This window comes from Rhinoraja longicauda, chromosome 5 (assembly GCF_053455715.1).
Source record: "Rhinoraja longicauda isolate Sanriku21f chromosome 5, sRhiLon1.1, whole genome shotgun sequence".
In the NCBI taxonomy this organism is placed as follows: Eukaryota; Metazoa; Chordata; class Chondrichthyes; order Rajiformes; family Arhynchobatidae; genus Rhinoraja; species Rhinoraja longicauda.
This window is the reverse complement of record NC_135957.1, coordinates 14199571-14220189: the sequence shown is the minus strand read 5'-3', so window position 1 is coordinate 14220189 and position 20619 is coordinate 14199571. Positions and strand designations below refer to the sequence as shown.

Genomic DNA, 20619 nt, shown 5'->3' with positions numbered 1-20619 from the left:
GTGCGGGGATCACTGGTCACATGGTGGGCCGAAGAGCCGGTTTCTGCGCTGTATCTCTAAACTAAAATAAACTAAGTTGGTTGGAAATAATTGACTTTATTTTACCTTTATGTACGTACTAAATATCTTCACTTCTGTGAGAGTTGGCAGATGTTGTGCAGGCAGAAGTAGTGAGCTCACTGATTTTGGATGTGAGACAGGCCAGGAAATGTATTTTGTACATGTACATCTGGTCTATATTAAATAGTTTAATGGAGAACCACAATATTTGAGTGACTGAAAGCGTTGATTTAACTGAAGAATCAAATCATTGCTTCAGCCCAGTTTCAATAGTACTTGAATCTAGGTTGAAATTAATACCAACATATTATGCAGTTTTTTAAAATTCTGAACTATTTAATTACCATATGCAAACTTGTCTTTTCATAATATATTCCTTTAAAAAAATCCCTGGGGCCTGATCAGGTATATCTAAGAATACCATGGGAAGCTAGTGAAGAAATTACTGGAGAAATGTAGAAACAAGGAACTGCGGGTGCTGGCTACCAAGGAAAAACACAAAATGCTGGAATAACTCAGCGGGTCAGGCACCATCTCTGGAGAACATGGGGGGGGGGTGGGGGAAGAAAGCTAGGAGTAGAGGGGCAGGGCAAGCATAGCAGATCATGGAATTGCTGGAGGCCTGGCTGAGATATATGATCATCGTTAGCCATAGGTGAGTTGTCAGAAGACTGAAGGGTGGCTAATTATTTAAGGAGGACTGCTGAGAAAAGCCGTTGAATATAGACCAGTAAACCTAACATCTGTGATAGTTAAGTTATTGGAGGGGATTCTGAGGGATGAGATATACATGCATTTGGATAGTCAGAGATTGATTAGAGATTGTCAGCAAGGCATAGTGGGTGGGAGGCCATATCCCACAAATTTGATTGTGTATTTGAAGAAGTACCAACGAAGGTAACAATGCTGTGCCATTGACGTAGTCTATATGGACTTCAGCAAGGACTTTGATTAGGTTCCACATGGTTGGTTGAACTAGAAGGTTAAATTGCATGGGATCCATGGAGAGCTAGCTAATTGCATACAGCATTGGCTTGATAGGAAGCAAAGGGTGATGGTGGAAGGTTGCTTTTGGAATGGAGTCCTGTGACTAGAGGTGTGCTGAAGGATTGGTACAGGGTCCATTGTCATTTATCATTTATATCAACGATTTGGATGAGAATGGTCAAGGTACGATTAGTAAGTTCACAAAACTTACCACTGCATGGTGGCGTAGTGGTAGAGCTACTGCCTTACAGTGCCAGAGACCCGGGTTTGATCCTGTGCTTATCTGTACGGATTTTGTACGTTCTCCCCGTGACTTGCATGGGTTTTCTCTGAGATCTTTGGTTTCCTTCCAAACTCCAAAGACGTACAGGTTTGTAGGTTAATTGGCTTGATGTAAATGTAAAATTGTACCTTGTGTGTGTAGGATAGTGTTAATGTGCAGGGATCGCTGGTCAGTTTCTGCACTGTATCTCTAAACCAAACTAAACTAAAAAGATATTAAAACAGGTGGTATTGTAGACAGTAAAGAAGTTTATTGAGAATTACAGCAGGTTCTGGATCAGCTTGGTAAATGGGCTGAGGAGTGGCAAATGGAGTTTAATTCACATAAATGCGAAGTGTTGCATTTTAGGAGGTCAAACCAGGGCAGGACTTTCAAAGTGAACTCTCGGACCATAGAGAGTGTTGTAAAACAAAGAATCTTATAAGTACAAGTATATAGTTCCCTGAAGGTGGTGTCGCAGTTGGACAGGGTGGTGAAGAACGCTTTTGGCATGCTGGCCTTCATTTGAAGTTGGGATATGTTGAAGTTTTGCAAGCCATTAGTGAGGCCACACATGAAGAATGGTGTTCAGTTTTGTTCCTCCTGCCATAGAAAATATGTCGTTAAGCTGGAAAGAGTACAGAAAAGATTTATGAGGATTGTGCCAGTACTCAGGGAAGAGGTTGGGCAGGCTAGGACTTTCTATTCCTTGGAATAGAGGCTGAAAGGTGATCTTATAGAGGTGTAAAAAAAATCAAGAAGGGCATAGAAAGGCTGAATGCGCAGTCTTTTTCTGTTGAGGAATGAAGAATCAGAGGTCGACACAAAATGCTGGAGTAACTCAGCGGGTCAGGCAGCATCTCAGGAGGGAAGGAATGGGTGACGTTTCGGGTCGAGACCCTTCTTCAGACTGCCGAATCAGAGGGCATCAGAGGTTTAAGCTGAAAGGGGAAAGATTTAATAGAAACCTGATGTGTAACTTTTTCACACAGAGAGCAGTATGTATATGGAATAAGCTGCCAGAGGAAGTAATTGAGGCAGGGACCATAACAACAATCAAAACTCATTTGGACATGGTTATGGTTAGGAATGGTTTAGAGGGATGGTTGGTATGGTTGAGATTGGCCAAAGGGCCTGTTTCCGTGCTGTATGACTCTCCGACTATGTAAGAGAACTCCACTACTCTGTGTCACATTTACAATACAGAGTGACTGTTCATGAAAAGCACATGCAGAAGATGCACATGGCAGACTTCATTTGTCCATGTACGGCACCATTTAACGTTTGCAGATGACACTAAAGTGGGTGGTATCGTAGAAAGCGAAGATGGTTATCAAAAATTACAGCAAGATATTGATCAATTGGGCAACTGGGCTGAGGAATGGTTAATGAGTTTAATGCAGATAAGTGCAAGGTGTTGCATTTTGGGAAGTCAAACCAGGCAGGATTTTCGCAGTGAATGGCAGGGGCCTGGGAAATGTAGAGCAGAGGGATCTAGGAGTGCAGGTACATAGTTTCTTGAACGTAGAGTCACGTGTAGGTTGGATGGTCAAGAAGGCCTTTGGCACATTGGCCTTCATCATTCAGGGGATTGAATATAGAAGTTGCAATCTTATGTTACAGTTGTGCAAGATGTTGACGAGGCAGCATTTGGAGTAGTGTAAGAAAATAACTGCAGATGCTGGTACAAATCGAAGGTATTTTTTCACAAAATGCTGGAGTAACTCAGGCAGCATCTCAGGAGAGAAGGAATGGGCAACGTTTCGGCTCGAGACCCTTTTTCAGACTGATTTCAGGGGGGCGGGACAAAGGAAGGATATAGGTGGAGACAGGAAAATGGAGGGAGATCTTGGAAGGGGGAGGGGAAGAGAGGGACAGAGGAACTATCTAAAGTTGGAGAAGTCAATGTTCATACCACTGGGCTGCAAGCTGCCCAGGCGAAATATGAGGTGCTGTTCCTCCAATTTCCGGTGGGCCTCACTATGGCACTGGAGGAGGCCCATGACAGAAAGGTCAGACTGGGAATGGGAGGGGTAGTTGAAGTGCTCAGCCACCGGGAGATCAGATTGGTTAAGGCGGACTGAGCGCAGGTGTTGAGCGAAGCGATCGCCGAGCCTGCGTTTGGTTTCGCCGATGTAAAGAAGTTGACATCTGGAGCAGCGGATACAATAGATGAGGTTGGAGGAGGTGCAGGTGAACCTCTGTCTCACCTGGAAAGACTGTTTGGGTCCTTGGATGGAATTGAGGGGGGAGGTAAAGGGACAGGTGTTGCATCTCCTGCGATTGCAGGGGAAAGTGCCCGGGGATGGGTGGTTTGGGTAGGAAGGGACGAGTGGACCAGGGAGTTACGGAGGGAACGGTCTCTGCGGAAAGCAGAATGGGGAGGGGATGGGAAGATATGGCCAGTGGTGGGGTCCCGTTGTAGGTGACGGAAATGTTGGCGGATGATTTGTTGGATCCGCTGGCTGGTGGGGTGGAAGGTGAGAACGAGGGGCATTCTGTACTTGTTACGAATGGGGGGAGGGGGAGCAAGAGCGGAGCTGCGGGATGTAGAAGAGACCCTAGTGAGAGCCTCATCTATAATGGAAGAGGGGACCCCCGTTTCCTGAAGAATGAGGACATCTCTGATGCCCTAGTGTGAAACACCTCATCCCGGGCGCATATGCGGCGAAGACGGAGGAATTGGGAGTAGGGGATAGACTTTTTGCAGGAGACCGGGTGGGAAGAAGTGTAGTCCAGATAGCTGTGCGAGTCAGTGGGTTTTATAGTAGATGTCAGTCACTAGTCTGTCTCCTGTGATGGAGATGGTGAGGTCCAGAAACGGGAGGGAGATGTCGGAGATAGTCCAGGTATATTTAAGGGCAGGATGGAAATTAGAAGTGAAGTGGATGAAGTCAGTAAGTTCTGCATGGGTACAAGAGGTAGCACCAATGCAGTCGTCGATGTAGTGGAGGTAGAGTTTGTGGATGGGGCCAGTGTACGCCCGGAACAGTATTGTGCTTAGTTTTGTTCACCCTGCTATAGGAAGGATGTTGTTCGACTGGAAAGAGTGCAGAGAAAATTTGAGAGGATGTTGTCTGGACGAGTGGCTGAGCTATAGGGAGAGGCTAGGAAGGCTCTGACTATATTCCTTGGAGCGCACAAGGATGAGATGTAATTTTCTACAGGTGTATAAGATCATGGGGGGAATAGATAGGGTAAATACACTGTCTTTTACCCAGAGTAGAGGAATCAAGAACCAGATAACATAGGTTTATGGTTCGAGGGGACAACTTTAATAGGAACCTGAGGGGCAACTTTTTCACACAGAGGATGGTAGGTATATGTAATGAGCTGCCAAAAGAGGTAGTTGAGGCAGGTAGTGTAACAACTTTCAAAAGACATTTGGACAGGTACATGGATAGGAAAGATTTAGAGGGACATGGGCCAAACACAGGCAGGTAGGATTAATGTAGATGGGACATCATGGTTGGCATGGGCAAGTTGGGCCAAAAGGCCTGTTTCTGTGCTGTATGATTCTATAACTCTATTTAGATCTCTTAAAACATATCAGAGTTCCTTACATACAAAATGCACACTTATTTTAAATTTGTAGATTCCTTTTGGATTAACTGGTGTTCTTCAGGTTTCTCAGGCTCACTTATGTAAAAGGATAATTGCCTCATATGTTGAACGGGCATCATGAAAGTCACTGGCTGTTTTCACCAAATGGAAGTTCATAGGACTTTGTATCATGATTTATACCAGAGCACAGTAACTAATCTTGGCAGATATACTCATAGTGTTAGACCTGAGAGTTAACTGGGCATTTGAACAATCATAGCGCTTCAGATGGTGTCATGCATTGCTATCTTCTCAGTGGGAAGAAACAACCTGCTCCATAATACCTCTTGGCTATCAATTTGTTTGGTAATCATATTTCTAACCGTCATGCAAAAATACACCAGTCTGGGTCTTATTCTGATTCTAGAGAGAAGCATTATGAGCTTGCAATAGAGTCTAATTTTCTGTTATTCCAGGCAGGTGGGATTTGAACTTTCTGACTGTTCGGGCGGACAGGGACTGCAGAGAGAGTGACAGCGGCCGGTACAACTCTGGTCACATGATGGTGAAGGAGCGTGTGTGTGGCCCGGACATTGAACTGATGGCTGTGGGTCTCCGCTTATGCTGTGTGCCCTGGGGATTCTCACACGCCGCAGTGGTGGCTGTTTATGTTTAATCTTTATGTAGTTTTGTATCTTGTTGCTTTTTTGGTATGACTGTATGGGAAATCAAATTTCACTGTACCTCGGTACACGTGACAATAAAGGACCATTGACCCATTGAACTTCATATTTATCTGACAACTTCAGCATTGGAGTAAAACATGCTGTCATTGTGATGAAAGTGCAGTCTTATGAAATTTAATCAGATATAACACAAAATAGGAAAGTCGCAATATCTCTCACTATTGTTCTGCTTCTCCTTAATTTCAGTATCTGGTGATGGACTACTATGTGGGTGGAGACCTTTTAACACTCCTCAGTAAATTTGAGGACCGATTACCAGAAGACATGGCAAAGTTTTACTTGGCAGAAATGGTGTTGGCCATCGATTCAGTTCATCAGTTGCACTATGTGCACAGGTAAGATGATTTATTCATGCGACTGATCATAACCAGAACTTGCTCTTTGCTGCAATTTGATGGTTCAGTTGTAATTATTTAAACCATTTTAAAATGTTTGTCTTAATTTAAGTATTTTTTTGAATTTTGTGAAATCCTAGTAAATTGATTTATTTCTAACTGTAGTGATTTCAAAATTATGGGGTTTTGTTCTGTGTGAATGAAAGAATATTAACTTTCAAATGAAGATTAGCTGTGAGCACTTAGCTAAATTTTGGCCGCATCATTTGGTCTCGACCCAAAACGTCATCCATCTATATTCACCAGAGCTGCTGCCAGAACTGCAGAGTTACTCCAGGACTTTGTGTCTTGTTTTGTAAACCAGCATCTGCAGTTCCTTGAGTCTTCATCAAATACTTTCACTTCATTTTTTGTTCATGATTCCTGGAAATATTATCCGTTGTGTCTCCGTTAATCATTTAATCTCGCTTAAAGTTTTTCTGTTCATTATGCTGTCCTCAATTCATGTTAATACACGACTTCCAACCCATGCATTCTAATAATAATCTCCTGTACGGAATTTTATTAGAAGCCTGAAAGTCTAAAGCCAGTAAGACCACACTAATCTAATCAGCTATTCAGAAATCCCGATGGTTGGCATGTGGCATAACAGGTTATTTCTGCCGCATTCCCTTTGCACTCATTGGGGGTCCAGTAACCCACTCCCCATCACACTCCCATGCCCCAGTTCCTGTACTCCCCATGACACACCAGGCCTTTAGCTCCTGTGCTTCCTTTCCACTCATCTGGTTCCCACAGTCTCTTTCAACTCACAAGAGACCCTTTTGGTCCCATTGTTATTTTTTTAGCTGCTCGTTCAAACTTAAGCTGTGGTCCTCCTTTATTTCTGGAAGTTTTCTTGCAACATCATCCGTAAAGATAGCGACAAAACATTTTTGATCAAGATTAATCGTCTCATACTTGTTTTCAATAGAAAGGAGGCCCTACTGGAAGTAGAGAGGGCCCAGGTCAAAACTGTGTATGAAGTATTATGCACAGCTCTTTTCTGTTTACCTATACTTACAATAGGTGAGGTTACAGTAAAGATTCACCAGATTAATTCCTTACATTGCATATGACGATGTATGTGGGTGTGGTTCATTTCAGGGGAGATTAAGCAGACTGGGCCTACACTCAATCGTTCCAATTAGCTTGGGCAGAACTCGCATGAAAGGGCATTCATCACTTCCATGTTCTCCTCCATGTTGCCCGCTATCTTGGACTTGGAGTTATATTGCCAGTCCTTCATCATCGCTGTCAAAATATTGCAACTCCCACCTCAGCACCACTGTGGAGAACCAACAGAAAGATTGCAGTTGTTCCAGAGGCATCTCACCACTTTCTTCTTGAGCGTTATTGGGCATAGGGAAGAAATGCTGACCTTGCCAGCAATGGCCAGCTTGTTGAAATGAATAAATAGAAGAATTCACAAGGAGCTACAATGATGTGATCATCATGTATCACGCAGTGCGTTCTTCTAGGATGTGAGAGCAGTGAGTGACGAAATATGTCCTTCTGCCGGAGCACCTTGAAAACATTGAATGTATGCCTTAGTTTTGTGTACCTGCAAATTATTCAAATGTTTGAGCAAAACAGCAAGCAGACAAATGGTTCCTCTTTTCAGAAACACATTGAAACATTTTTTGATGTTAAGTCTGACCCCTTCCCACTCTCGCTCAATCTAATCTTTCTGAAATCATTCAACAGCTTTAATGACCATTCATGGTAACGTCTTCCTGGCTTTGCTTTTTTATTTGTAATTTCCTCTTGAAATTGAACACTTTGCCAAAACACAGATTTTGCCAGGATTAGGGTCAGTTTTGTCTTTGCTTTGCATTAACTGGACAGAGTAACAAGTGTGCATCTTCTTTCTATTACTTCAATGATGAGGCAGAGAAATCCAGTAGGCAAGTGATTTTTGGCTCTGAAAATATTGGTTAGATTCCTTACTTACCACATTGTGACTGCATGGTTTAGTTTCATATAGATTATTATAATTTCAGGAACTATTTAGCTCTCTGTTCAACATTAAGGCTGATGGATTGTGTGTAGGATTCAGATGTGAAAGGCAATTCTGCATCCCAGCCGTGTCAAGTTTCCAGTTGTTCCTTGGCAGCCATCTTTCTTCAATTTAATAGGAAGTGATAATGTAGCCAAGACAGCTGGTGAAGTGATATTGCTTTCCTACTGAGGCTGCACCCACATGAGGTATGCATTACACATCCCTTTAGTGAGGAATTCTTTAGGAAGAGAGGTGCAAGCCAAGACTGCTTTAAAGGCGCTGGAGTTGTTGGGTACTATTTAGATTAGCATGATGCCAAGACAGCTAAATCACAGACTGCTTTTAATGCTTGATGACAGATGCAGAAATGAACCTGGTGTGGCTTGTGTTGAGATGTCTGTACATTAATGGACGTGACTGTACGGGTTTTCTTCAGATTTTTTGAGGGGCCTATAGCGCCACTTTGGTAATCCAATAAAACAATTAAATATTATTAATCCCAGGCCAAAACAACTTTTTTTCTAGTCTACTGATTTTCACTTCTGCTGTCAGAAAATAGTTATACACTAAAGAGGGGGCACAGGAATTGAATTCTAGCATGGTGCTGGGTAAGTTGCTGAAAAATATACCGTCTTGTCAGATCTCCATTTATAAAACCTTTGCTGTTTTTTATAACAGCTCCATTGATTATCTTTGTATGCTAAAGGTAATGTTGTCAGTGCGGCATTTATGTGCAAATGATCGGTGTCAAATTTACAGAAGTCAAAAGCACAGTTATGAGAAAAAAATGAAAATCTCAGAGTTTGCAGTTGTCTACAGGTTTTTGTGGCACTTTGCACAAAACAGCTTGTGCATTCGATTTCATGCTTTTGGTTAAACCTTCTGGCTTCCTTTCCAGAGTACCAGGAGGATGCTCCATTTTCATACTCAACACATTCATATCGAAATCCAACAAAAAATTGAACAGAAAGACTTTGATCTAGAAAGTGACCTACAGCCTCAGGCCGTCTTAGAGCACTTTCTATCGAATGAATTACTTTTGAAACATGATCACTCTTAGAATGTTGGACATATCACAGCCAATTTGTGCACAGCCAGCTCAATCAAGCAGAAGTGTAGGAATTAATATATAATCTGTGTACAGCTTTAAGTATTTACTGGTTCACAGTGAGAATGCTCTGCCCTCCTTTGAAGTGGTGCAATGGGATCTACAGTGATCTCCATAATATTTGGGACAAAGACCCATCTTTATTTATTTGCCCCTGTACTCCACAATTTGAGATTCGAAATAGAAAATTTCAGGGCACCATAATGTTTGGAACACATGGCTTCACAGGCAATCGTAATTGCGCAGATATGTTCAATTGCCTCCTTTATGCAGGTTTTCAGAGAGCTCTCAGCACCTAGTCTTTCCTCCAGTCTTTCCTCACCTTTGGAAACCTTTACTGCTGTTTATCAACATGAGGACCAAAGTTGTGCCAATGAAAGTCAAAGAAGCCATTATGGGACTGAGAAACAAGAATAAAACTGTTAGAGACGTCAGCCAAACCTTAGGCTTACTAAAATCAACTGTTTGGAATATTATTAAAGAGAAAGAGAGCACTGGTGAGCTTACTAATCGCAAAGGACTGGCAGGTCAAGGAAGACCTCCACAGCTGATGACAGAAGAATTCTCTCTATAAAAAAGAAAAATCCCCAAACACCTGGCCGACAGATCAGAAACACTCTTCAGGAGTCAGGTGTGGAATTGTCAATGACCACTGTCCGCAGAAGACTTCATGAACTGAAATACAGAGGCTATACTGCAAGATGCAAACCACTGGTTAGCCGTAAAAATAGGATGGCCGGGTTACGGTTTGCCAAGAAGTACTTAAAAGAGCAACCACAGTTTTTGAAAAAGGTCTTGTGGACAGATGAGATGAAGGTTAACTTATATCAGAGTGATGGCAAGAGCAAAGTATGGAGGAGAGAAGGAACTGCCCAAGATCCAAAGCATACCACCTCATCTGTGAAATACAGTGGTGGGGGTGTTATGGCCTGGGCATGTATGGCTGCTGAAGGTACTGGCTCATTTATCTTCATTGATTAAACAACTGCTGATGGTAGTAGTATAATGAATTCTGAAGTGTACAGACACATCCTATCTGCCCAAGTTCAAACAAATGCCTAAAAACTCATTGGCCGGCGGTTCATTCTATAAGACAATGATCCCAAACATACTGCTAAAGCAACAAAGGAGTTTTTCAAAGCTAAAAAATGGTCAATTCTTGAGTGGCCAAGTCAATTACCCAATCTGAACCCAATTGAGCAAGCCTTTGATATGCTGAAGAGAAAACTGAAGGGGACTAGCCCCCAAGACAAGCATTAGCTTGCAGAGCATCACCAGAGAAGACACCCAGCAACAGGTGATGTCCATGAATCGCAGACTTCAAGCAGTCATTGCATGCAAAGGATATGCAACAAAATACTAAACATGACTATGTTCATTTACATGAAATTGCTGTGTCCCAAACATTATGGTGCCCTGAAATGGAACAATGTATAAACACTGCTGTAATTTCTACATGGTGAAACCAAAATGTATAAAAATGGCCTTTATTAAAATCTGACGATGTGCACTTTAACCACATGTGATTTATTTTATTACAAATCTCAAATTGTGGAGTACTGAGGCAAATAAATAAATGATGGGTCTTTGTCCCAAACGTTATGGAGGGCACTGTATAACATGTCCACTTGAAGGAGAAGATGGGGCTTTGGTTTAAGGTCACCTCAGTAAAATGGTGTCACTGGCAGTGCAACCCTCTTTCAGCATCATTGCTTACATATTAGACACTGCTCAAGTGTCTGGAGTAGGGCAACGACATAACTTTGAGAGGTGAATGCTCCAACTGAGGCACAGCTGATGAAATCAGTGCTAATGCATTGCTGTGTTGTTTATAAACTAAAATTTCTGATCTGGAAACAGAGAAGTGCCGGTATTTGTTTTGTGGGCTCTGGTGTTTGTCCAGTTGGCTGTCTACAGGCACGATGTGACTATTTGTGTAAGATCGAGACATTGCTGCGAATCCAAGTTCTTTTTCATCCAATATCTTTCTCAATTTCACCCTACTAATTACGCTCAGTCTTTGGAGTGTTGTGTGCAGTTCTGTTCACAACGTTACAGAAAGGAGCGGAGGCTTTGGAGAAGGTGCAGAAGATGTTTATCAGAATGTTGCCTGGAACAAAGGGTATTAACAGTAAGGAGAAGTTGGACAAACTTGTTTTTTTTTCCTCTGGGTCTGGAGGCTGAGGGGAGACTTGATAGAACCATATAAAATTATGAGTGGCATATTTTGGGTAGACAGTCATAACCATTTTCCCAGAGAAGAAATGACAAAGGCTAGAGGATATAGCTTTAAAGTGAGAGGGGCAAAGTTTAAGAGATGTGCTGGGCATGTTTTTTTATACAGAAAGTGGTGAGTGCCAGGAACATGCTGCCAGGGGTGATGGTGGAAGCCATTATGATAGTGGTGTTTAAAAGGCTTTTAGACAGGCAGGGAATGGAAGGATAACGATAAAGTGCAAGCAGAAGGAATTTGTTTAATTTGACATCATGTTGGACACAGAAATCATGGGTGAAGAGCCTGTTACTATGCTGTACTTTTTTATCCTGATGTTAGTGCAAGGTCATGCAATCCCTTGCTACCAGCTTACATTTTTCCTGCAATAGAGATATGAGAGCCTTATACACTCACCTAGCTCGGTGACTGTAATGTGTGATAAGGCTTTATCATTGAGCACTTTGCTATCACTGCTGGGTAACTCTCAGGCTGCCAAAGGCACTTGGATGACATAAGCAGAAGCACAAACTTGTGTTAATTGGTAAATGGCCTGTTTGAACTGGATAATTACCAACTGCTATAATTATACACTGATTGTTGATTAATAGGATAATATAGGATAATAGTGAGTAAGAATTCAGCACAAGTGGAATTTATGTCTCATTCTGCTCTCTAGAATTCCTGTCACTTAAGTTTCTTAAATGATTTTAGTCTATATCCCTGCCCAAAATATTTCTTGTATATCTTGTTTTTGTGAGGTTGTGCTTCCTTTCTTGATTTGCATTCTTTCCATTTGGTTTTGGATACCTTACTATCATGGTCACGGTGTCTAAATCTGAAATTGGCACATTTATTCCCACTCTGTTTTCTGCCATTAGAACATAAGTAGGAGCAGCAGGTCAACCAGCTCTTTGAGCATGCTCTGCCACAAGATCATGGATGATCTTTTATCTCACTGCTATTTTCATGCATCATCCCCATATCTCTTGATTCATTTAGTATCCAGAAATGTATCGAACTACATTTTGAAAGAGCGTTGACTGGGCCTTCAGGTAGAGACTTCTGAAGATTGACTACCCTCTACATAAAGAAATTTCTCCCCATCCCAGTCCTAAATGGCCTACCATTTATTCTGAGACTGCGCTCTCTAGTTTTAGACTCTTCAATCAGGGGATTCTCCTTCTGGAGCCCTCTAAGAATTTTGTACATGTCAGTTAGATTACTCTTCTAAACTCTTAAGAGAATACAAGCCTAAGAGAATACAAGCCAAATCTATTCAATATCTCCTCAAACAGTAATCCCACTATTCCATGAAGCAGTCCAGTGAATCCATGTCAGGTATCTCCTCTTACAAGGAGACCGAAACTGTACATGGTGTTCCAGATGCAGTCTTGCAAAGGCCCTGTATAATTGCAGTCATGGTCATAGATTCATAGAGTCTTACAGCGTGGAAACAGGCCGTTCGGCCCAACTTGCCCACATCGGTCAATATGTTCCCATCTACATTAGTCCCACCTACCTGCATTTGGCCTATACCCTTCTAACTGTTTCTTAAACATCGCCTTAGTACATGCCTCAACAACCTCCTCTGGCAGGTCGTTCCATACACCTAACCAGGCTTTTCGTGAAAAAGTTATCCCTCAGATTCTTATTAAAGCTTTCCCCCCTCACCTTAAATTTATGTCGATTGGTTCTCAACTCCCCTACTCTGGGCAAGAGACTCTGATTGTCTACCCCATCTATTCCTCTTATGATTTTATACATCTCTATAAGATCACCCTTTATCCATCTGTGCTCCAAGGAATAGAATCCTAGCGTGCTCAACCTCTCCCCATAGCTCAGGGCCTCGAGTCCTGGCAACATCCTCGTAAATCTCTGCACCCTTTCCAGCTTGACAACATATTTCCTAGTATGCAGTATGACATCTTTATACCTGTATTCCAATCCACTTATAATAAAAATCAATGCACATTTATCTTCTGAACTGTTTGTTGCAGATACTTGTTGGCTTTCAGTGATTTGTTTACCAGGCCCCCTTGATCATCAGCATTTCCCACTCTAATGCTAATCTATTTAGATAAATTGCATTAACTAATGTATTATATTGTGTATATTTAATGTTCGAATCTTGCCCTCCTATTCAGCTGCACCTTAGAGTTTGATTCCTAATTGGGTCCTAATTCTCCTTTAAGACTCTCCTCAAAATCCATCTCTTTGACCAAGCAGTTACTGTCTTAGTATCAATTGAAGTGTAATAATTGACAGCACCCTTGTGATGTTTGTTTTACCTTTAGTTCTGGAGATACAGCATGGAAACAGGCCCTTCCGTACACCGAGTCTATGTAAACTTTTGATCACCCTTATACCAGTTCTATATTACCCCAATTTTGCAACCTATACACAAGGGGCAATGTACAGAAGCCAATTAACCTACAAACCTGCACTTCTTTGGAATGTGGGAAGAAACCGGAGCACTCGGAGAAAACCCATGCGGTCACAGGGAGAACATACAAACTCCGTACAGACAGCACCCAAGGTCAGGATCTAACCCGGGTCTCTGGCGCTGTAAAGAAGCAACTCTATTGCTGCGCCACTGTGCCGCACTGCTGCTGCATCATTGATGTTAAGAGGTTTGATTGATATCTGGCCCTTATGTATGTGTAGTTAATGTTGTTTTGAGACTGTGTATATAAAGATAAGAAATAATGACAGGTGGATGAAGAGAGGATGTTAATGATGATGTCAGGGTTGTGATTTGGATTTATAAAAAGGAGTCTAGTGAGAGGAGTCCCATTGTTGTGCACAGCTTACTTAAGCAAGTGAGGAAAATAGTGGGGTTAGAGATGACCTATTACTGATTGGAGAGAGCTTGTTCATGAAGAACTTTGAACATGCTCGATGAAGTGAAAGGATAAGCATATCTGGAACAATTAACTGTGGTATTAGCTACAATATTGCACAATATAGATAGTATTTCAGCTGTTGAAAAGCAAGACAATTGAGTGCAAAAATCATTATCCAAAATGGTTTCTCTTTTGGGAACTTAGAGCAGATCAAATTTTGACATGGGTTCAGTTGCTTTTTATTTGGAATGGTAAATATATTAACTCAACATTTCATGTACAGTGCTAAACAAAATGATTTCTGCACTTTATTATCTTATTCACTTTTAAGGTTGTATAATCTACTGTGGAGCAGAGACTAGGATCGATAGTTTTACCTGGAAACATTGAGTTACAAACTATGTATTGATTCCATAGTTTGATGGTGCAAGAAGTAGTGAACATTTTGTGAAGAATAGAAAGTCACAAAGAGCCAACATGGTAACTAATTAAATTAAAAGTTAAATTAGAAATTTGAAACTATACTTGGCCTGGGTGCAGTTTTTACAGTCCATTCCTGTACCCAAAACTGTTTTTAACCAGAGTGATCTTGCACCTGTCATCCTGTCTTCCTTGATTCAGCCCTGCCCTGGACAGATGTTGCTCACACAGTCTATTTTTAGCAGAGTTTTCTAGAAATCCTGACCCTAATTGAAATTTCACTGGAAAACTAGTTGGGCATGTCCGAAAACAGATTAAGCACAAGGAACATTATTGGTCATCACAAGGTTGGGGAGTTACGTTATAGATTGGGGAAAAAAAACACATTTCTGACTAAGTCACATAAATATGATAAAAACAACTGCAGCATTCAATAACCAAATGCAATAGACAATAAACATTAGGTGCAGGAGGAGGCCATTCGGCCCTTCGAGCCAGCACCACCATTCAATGTGATCATGGCTGATCATTCTCAATCAGTACCCCGTTCCTGCCTTCTCCCCATACACCCTGACTCCGCTATCCTTAACTCTTTCTTGAATGCATTCAGAGAATTGGCCTCCACTGCCTTCTGAGGCAGAGAATTCCACAGATTTACAACTCTCTTGAGTGAAAAAGTTTTTCCTCATCTCCGTTCTAAATGGCCTACCCTTTATTCTTAAACTGTGGCCCCTGGTTCTGGACTCCCCCAACATTGGGAACATGTTTCCTGCCTCTAACGTGTCCAACCCCTTAGTAATCTTATATGTTTCGATAAGATCCCCTCTCATCCTTCTAAATTCCAGTGTATACAAGCCTAGTCGCTCGAGTCTTTCAACATACGACAGTCCCGCCATTCCGGGAATTAACCTAGTAAACCTACACTGCACGCCCTCAATAGCAAGAATATCCTTCCTCAAATTTGGAGACCAAAACAGCAGACAGTACTCCAGGTGCAGTCTCACTAGGGCCCTGTACAACTGCAGAAGGACCTCTTTGCTCCTATACCCAACTCCTCTTGTTAAGAAGGCCAACATTCCATTGGCTTTCTTCACTGTCTGCTGTACCTGCATGCTTCCTTTCAGTGACTGATGCACTAGGACACCCAGATCTCGTTGTACGTCCCCTTTTCCTAACTTGATACCATTCAGATAATAATCTGCCTTCCTATTCTTACCACCAAAGTGGATAACCTCACACATATCCACATTAAACTGCATCTGCCATGCATCCGCCCACTCACACAACCTGTCCAAGTCATCCTGCAACCTCATAGCATCGTCCTCACAGTTCACACTACCACCCAGCTTTGTATCATCTGCAAATTTGCTAATGGTACTTTTAATCCCTTCATCCAAGTCATTAATGTATATTGTAAATAGCTGCGGTCCCAGCACCGAGCCTTGCGGTACCCCACTAGTCACTGCCTGCCATTCTGAAAGGGACCCATTTATCCCCACTCTTTGCTTTCTGTATGTCAACCAATTTTCTATCCATGTCAGTACCCTACCTCCAATACCATGTGCTCTAATTTTGCCCACTAATCTCCTATGTGGGACCTTGTCGAAGGCTTTCTGAAAGTCGAGGTACACCACATCCACCGGCTCTCCCCTGTCAATTTTCCTAGTTACATCCTCAAAAAATTCCAGAAGATTAGTCAAGCATGATTTCCCCTTCGTAAATTCATGCTGACTCGGAACGATCCTGTTACTGCTATCCAAATGCTCCGCAATTTCGTCTTTTATAATTGACTCCAGCATCTTCCCCACCACTGATGTCAAACTAACTGGTCTATAATTTCCCGTTTTCTCTCTCCCTCCTTTCTTAAAAAGTGGGATAACATTAGCTACCCTCCAATCCACAGGAACTGATCCTGAATCTATAGAACATTGGAAAATTATCACCAATGCACCCACAATTTCTAGAGCCACCTCCTTAAGTACCCTGGGATGCAAACCATCAGGCCCTGGGGATTTATCAGCCTTCAGTCCCATCAGTCTACCCAACACCATTTCCTGCCTAATGTGGATTTCATTCAGTTCTACCGTCACACTAGGATCTCTGGCCACTAGAACATCTGGGAGATTGTTTGTATCTTCCTTAGTGAAGACAGATCCAAAGTACCGGTTCAACTCGTCTGCCATTTCCTTGTTCCCCATAATAAATTCTCCTGCTTCTGTCTTCAAGGGACCAACATTTGCCTTGACTATTTTTTTCCTCTTCACATACCTAAAAAAGCTTTTATTATCCTCCTTTATATTATTGGCTAGCTTACCCTCATACCTCATTTTTTCTCACCGTATTGCCTTTTTAGTTATCTTCTGTTACTCTTTAAAAGAGTCCCAACCCTCTGATTTCCCACTCTTCTTTGCTATGTTGTACTTCTCTTTTATTTTTATGCTGTCCTTGACTTCCCTTGTCAGCTATGGGTGCCTCTTACTCCCCTTAGAACCTTTCCTCCTCTGGGATAAATTGATCCTGCAACTTCTGCATTATTCTCAGGAATACTTGCCATTGCTGTTCAGGTGACATTTCGTCATTGATGCTGAATCGGTCAAACAACAGTAACAAGCGCCCATGCATTAATTATTAATGTTTCAAAGATCACAGAATCCCCATTAATCCACAATCCAGTTGTACAAAAAAGCAAGTGACTCTCATTTAGTTTTGGGTGAATTAAAAATAGGACCAGAAATGATTACTGTTTGTTTTAGTGCTCAGAATCCATTTGTTTATCGTGTCTGGGAAGAAAATTCATGGTAGCTATTTCAGACGCAGACAGGGCTGGAGTTTTTATTACGAAATCTGCAGAAACAACAATAAGAGTCATGCCACATTCTGTGTGTGTTCTGTACTTTAATGAGATGTTGGAGATGCTGGAGATTCAAAGGGAGCATCTTTAAAATGTCCTCATAGTCTCAAGGTTAATCTAGACATTGAATATTTTAATTTAATAATAAATTTTATTTGTAATATGTAGGTTGGCACAGGGTCAACGATACAATGAAATGTATTTGACAAGGCAATGGGTCACCTCAGCAGTAATATTCCAAGGATAAATAAGATTAAAAATGACATTAGTAAGGTAAAAAGACAATATTAAAAATAGTTAAAAAGACAATATTAAAAATAATCAACATATATGATTTGAAATGTGTTTATGAGTTCAGAAGCCTGATAGCCTGATGGTAGAAACTGTTCTTAAGTCTGGTGGTACGTACAGCCATACTCCTGTATCATCTGCCTAACAGTAACAAGGAGAACAGCCTGCGTGCTGGGTGGCTGTGGTCCTTATAATAATAATAATAATAATAATCCATTTATTTTATATAGCGCCTTATCACATGCTCAAAGCGCTTTACAAAAACAATTAACATAGAAACAAACAGACAAACTATCCTGACGGAAAAGCGGCGAATACTCAACGCCAGCGTCCTCTCACGTCAGGGTCCGGCAGTAGACATTAAAAAGCACAAGACACACAGATATAATTTTTTACACAAAACAGCCATCACAGTGATTGCTCTAGGCACACCCTCACTGTGATGGAAGGTAAAGTCTTATCTCCTCCTCTTTCTTCTCCCATGGTGCCACGAGGTGATCGAGGCTCCCAACTTTTTGAAGCCCCCACCGGGCGATGGAAAGTCCCAGGGCCGAGCCGAGCAGGCCGATGAAAGTCCTTGATGATGCTGCGTGCCTTCCGCAGGCACCGCCGGAAGAAAATGTCCTGAATGGCCAGGAGACAGTTGCCAGTGATGTGCTGTGCCGTCTTCACTACTCTCTGTAGTGATTTGTGGCTGTGGGCAGAACAGTTTCCTTACCAGACTGTAATGCAGCCCGTCAGCAGGCTCTCGATGGTGCATCTGTAGATGTTTGTGAGGATGCTGGCGTTCATGCCAAACCTCCAGTCTTAGGGAAAAGAGCCGCTGGTGGGCCTTCTTTGTTATTGTGTCCGTGTGCAGTGTCCAGGAAAGGTCCTCAGTGATGTGCACACTGAGGAACTTAAAGCTGCTGACCCTTTCAACCTCAGCATCACCGATGTGGATGGGGAGGTGTCCACTCCCCCGCTGCCTCCTGTAGTCCACGATCATCTCTTTAGTTTTGCTGTCATTGAGAGAGAGGTTATTTTCCTGGCACCAGCTGTTTAGTGCCTTTACCTCCTCTCTGTAGGCCGTCTCATTGTTGTCTGTGATGAGGCCCAAGATGGTCGTGTCGTCAGCAAACTTTAGGATGCTGTTTGAGCTGTGCTTAGCAATACAGTCGTGCATGAACAGGGAGTACAGGAGAGGACTGAGCACACATCCCTGTGGTGTGCCTGTGCTGAGGATCAGTGAGGAAGAGGTGTGGCTGCCAATTCTCACCACCTGGGGTCTGCCCGTCAGGAAATCGAATATCCATCCGCAGATGGAGGTCTCCAGTCCAAGATCAAGGAGCTTGGGGACGAGTTTTGAGTGAATAATAGTGTTGAATGCCGAGCTGTAGTCAATAAAGAGCATTCTCACATATGTATTTCCTTTGTCCAGCGTAAAGAGCCATTCAATATTCACTAGTTTTATAAATTGCGTCCTGTTTAACAGGTCGTTTGCAAAGGCTTTGATAAATTTGGATTTATTCCTGAAGCCTCACAATAACATATATTAAACGCCCTCTCGCTCAAATTATCAGTAGTATTTGAGGATGAGTCAACAATAAAAGTTTTAATATCAACAGCCACTTACATGTGTGTGAATGTTTTTTTATCACCTAACCTGAGTTAGACAGATAAATGAATAAGAAGGGTTCAGAGGTATATGGGCCAAATGCAGACAAATGGGAGTGGGCTCAAATGCCAAGCACGGTCAAATTGTGCCGACGGCCTTTTTCCAAGCTGCATAGCTCCATAACTCTTATGAGTGAGTGGAAAGGTTATGGACTGAATTTCTAGAAATACCCATTTAAAAAAATGCTGCTCCCAATGGTCATTCAAATTTTATACTTTCGGTGTTGCCTTTGCCAAAGGGAAGGCTAATTACAAGATTCACAAAATCCAGGTTAGCCACAGGTTATTTTGTCAATGGGTGATGGATAACAGAAGCCAATGGAATCAGAAGAAGTGAATAGTTCAAAATTAATATATTATGTATGTCTTTATAGATGACTGGGATGATACTGCCTTTAAGGGAAAATTATATGGAAAGATGTATTAGAAGATGTATGAATGGGTCTTTTTTTAAAGTGGGTGAATGGCCTGGTAAAATATATCCCAGGACCTTAAAAGAAGCAATGAAGAGATGATAAAAAAAGATACAGGGTGCTGGAGTAACTTAGCAGGTCAGGCAGCATCTCTGGAGAACATGGATAGGTGATGTTTCAGAGCGGGACACTTCTTCAGATTGATTGTGAGGAAACATGGAGGAGTTGGAAAGCTGAAAGAGAGAAGAATGCAGGCCCTATCACTGTCCAGTCATCATTAGCGATACGCATGGAGCTGGAGACAACTAACTTGGTACTATTGTCTGAAAAAAGGAAGAAGCAGAGAAAGTAACTATAGGCCAGGTAACCCCTATGGTCAATGGTCGGCAAATTTTTACACAGCTTTTTGAGAAATAGCTTAAGTCATAATTTAAGGAAGCAGAGGTTAATGAGAAACAGTCACCATTATAAGCAGTGGCTTTGATATTAGCAAGCAAAGAAGTGATTCCAACTGATGAGTGTGTCAACACCAGACATCATAAACTTACTGGCACATGATCCAGAGGGGAAATGTGGAATACTTTTGCTCAGATTTTGGGGCCTGTAACTATTTACACATTAAGCAGTAAAAACAGATTTATTTGATCATTTTAAAACAGTTACTTAAGAATGAGGGATGGAGCCTAATCCAGTGCCTGTCTTATCCTACTTTCTTTTCAACACCTATGTAATTTTTCAGAAATATTTCCATTGCTTTGCTTTAATAATTATTTTTGCTGGTGGATTACCTCGCAACACTAAAAACGAAAATTTTACCCCTTCTCTGTCCCGCATTTCCGAGATTTATT

At 41.9% G+C, this 20619-nt stretch overlaps 1 protein-coding gene across 10 annotated transcripts in view; it reads left to right on the top strand.

Annotated features, from left to right (window-relative positions):
* LOC144593414 (serine/threonine-protein kinase MRCK alpha-like) overlaps positions 1 to 20619 on the top strand; it is a 324476-nt gene that overhangs the window by 130296 nt on the left and 173561 nt on the right. For all 10 annotated transcript variants that reach the window (XM_078398926.1, XM_078398934.1, XM_078398929.1 and 7 more), the window contains exon 5: positions 5785 to 5933. In XM_078398926.1, the coding sequence (XP_078255052.1) occupies positions 5785 to 5933 (149 nt within the window). The remainder of the gene's footprint in view (positions 1 to 5784; positions 5934 to 20619) is intronic.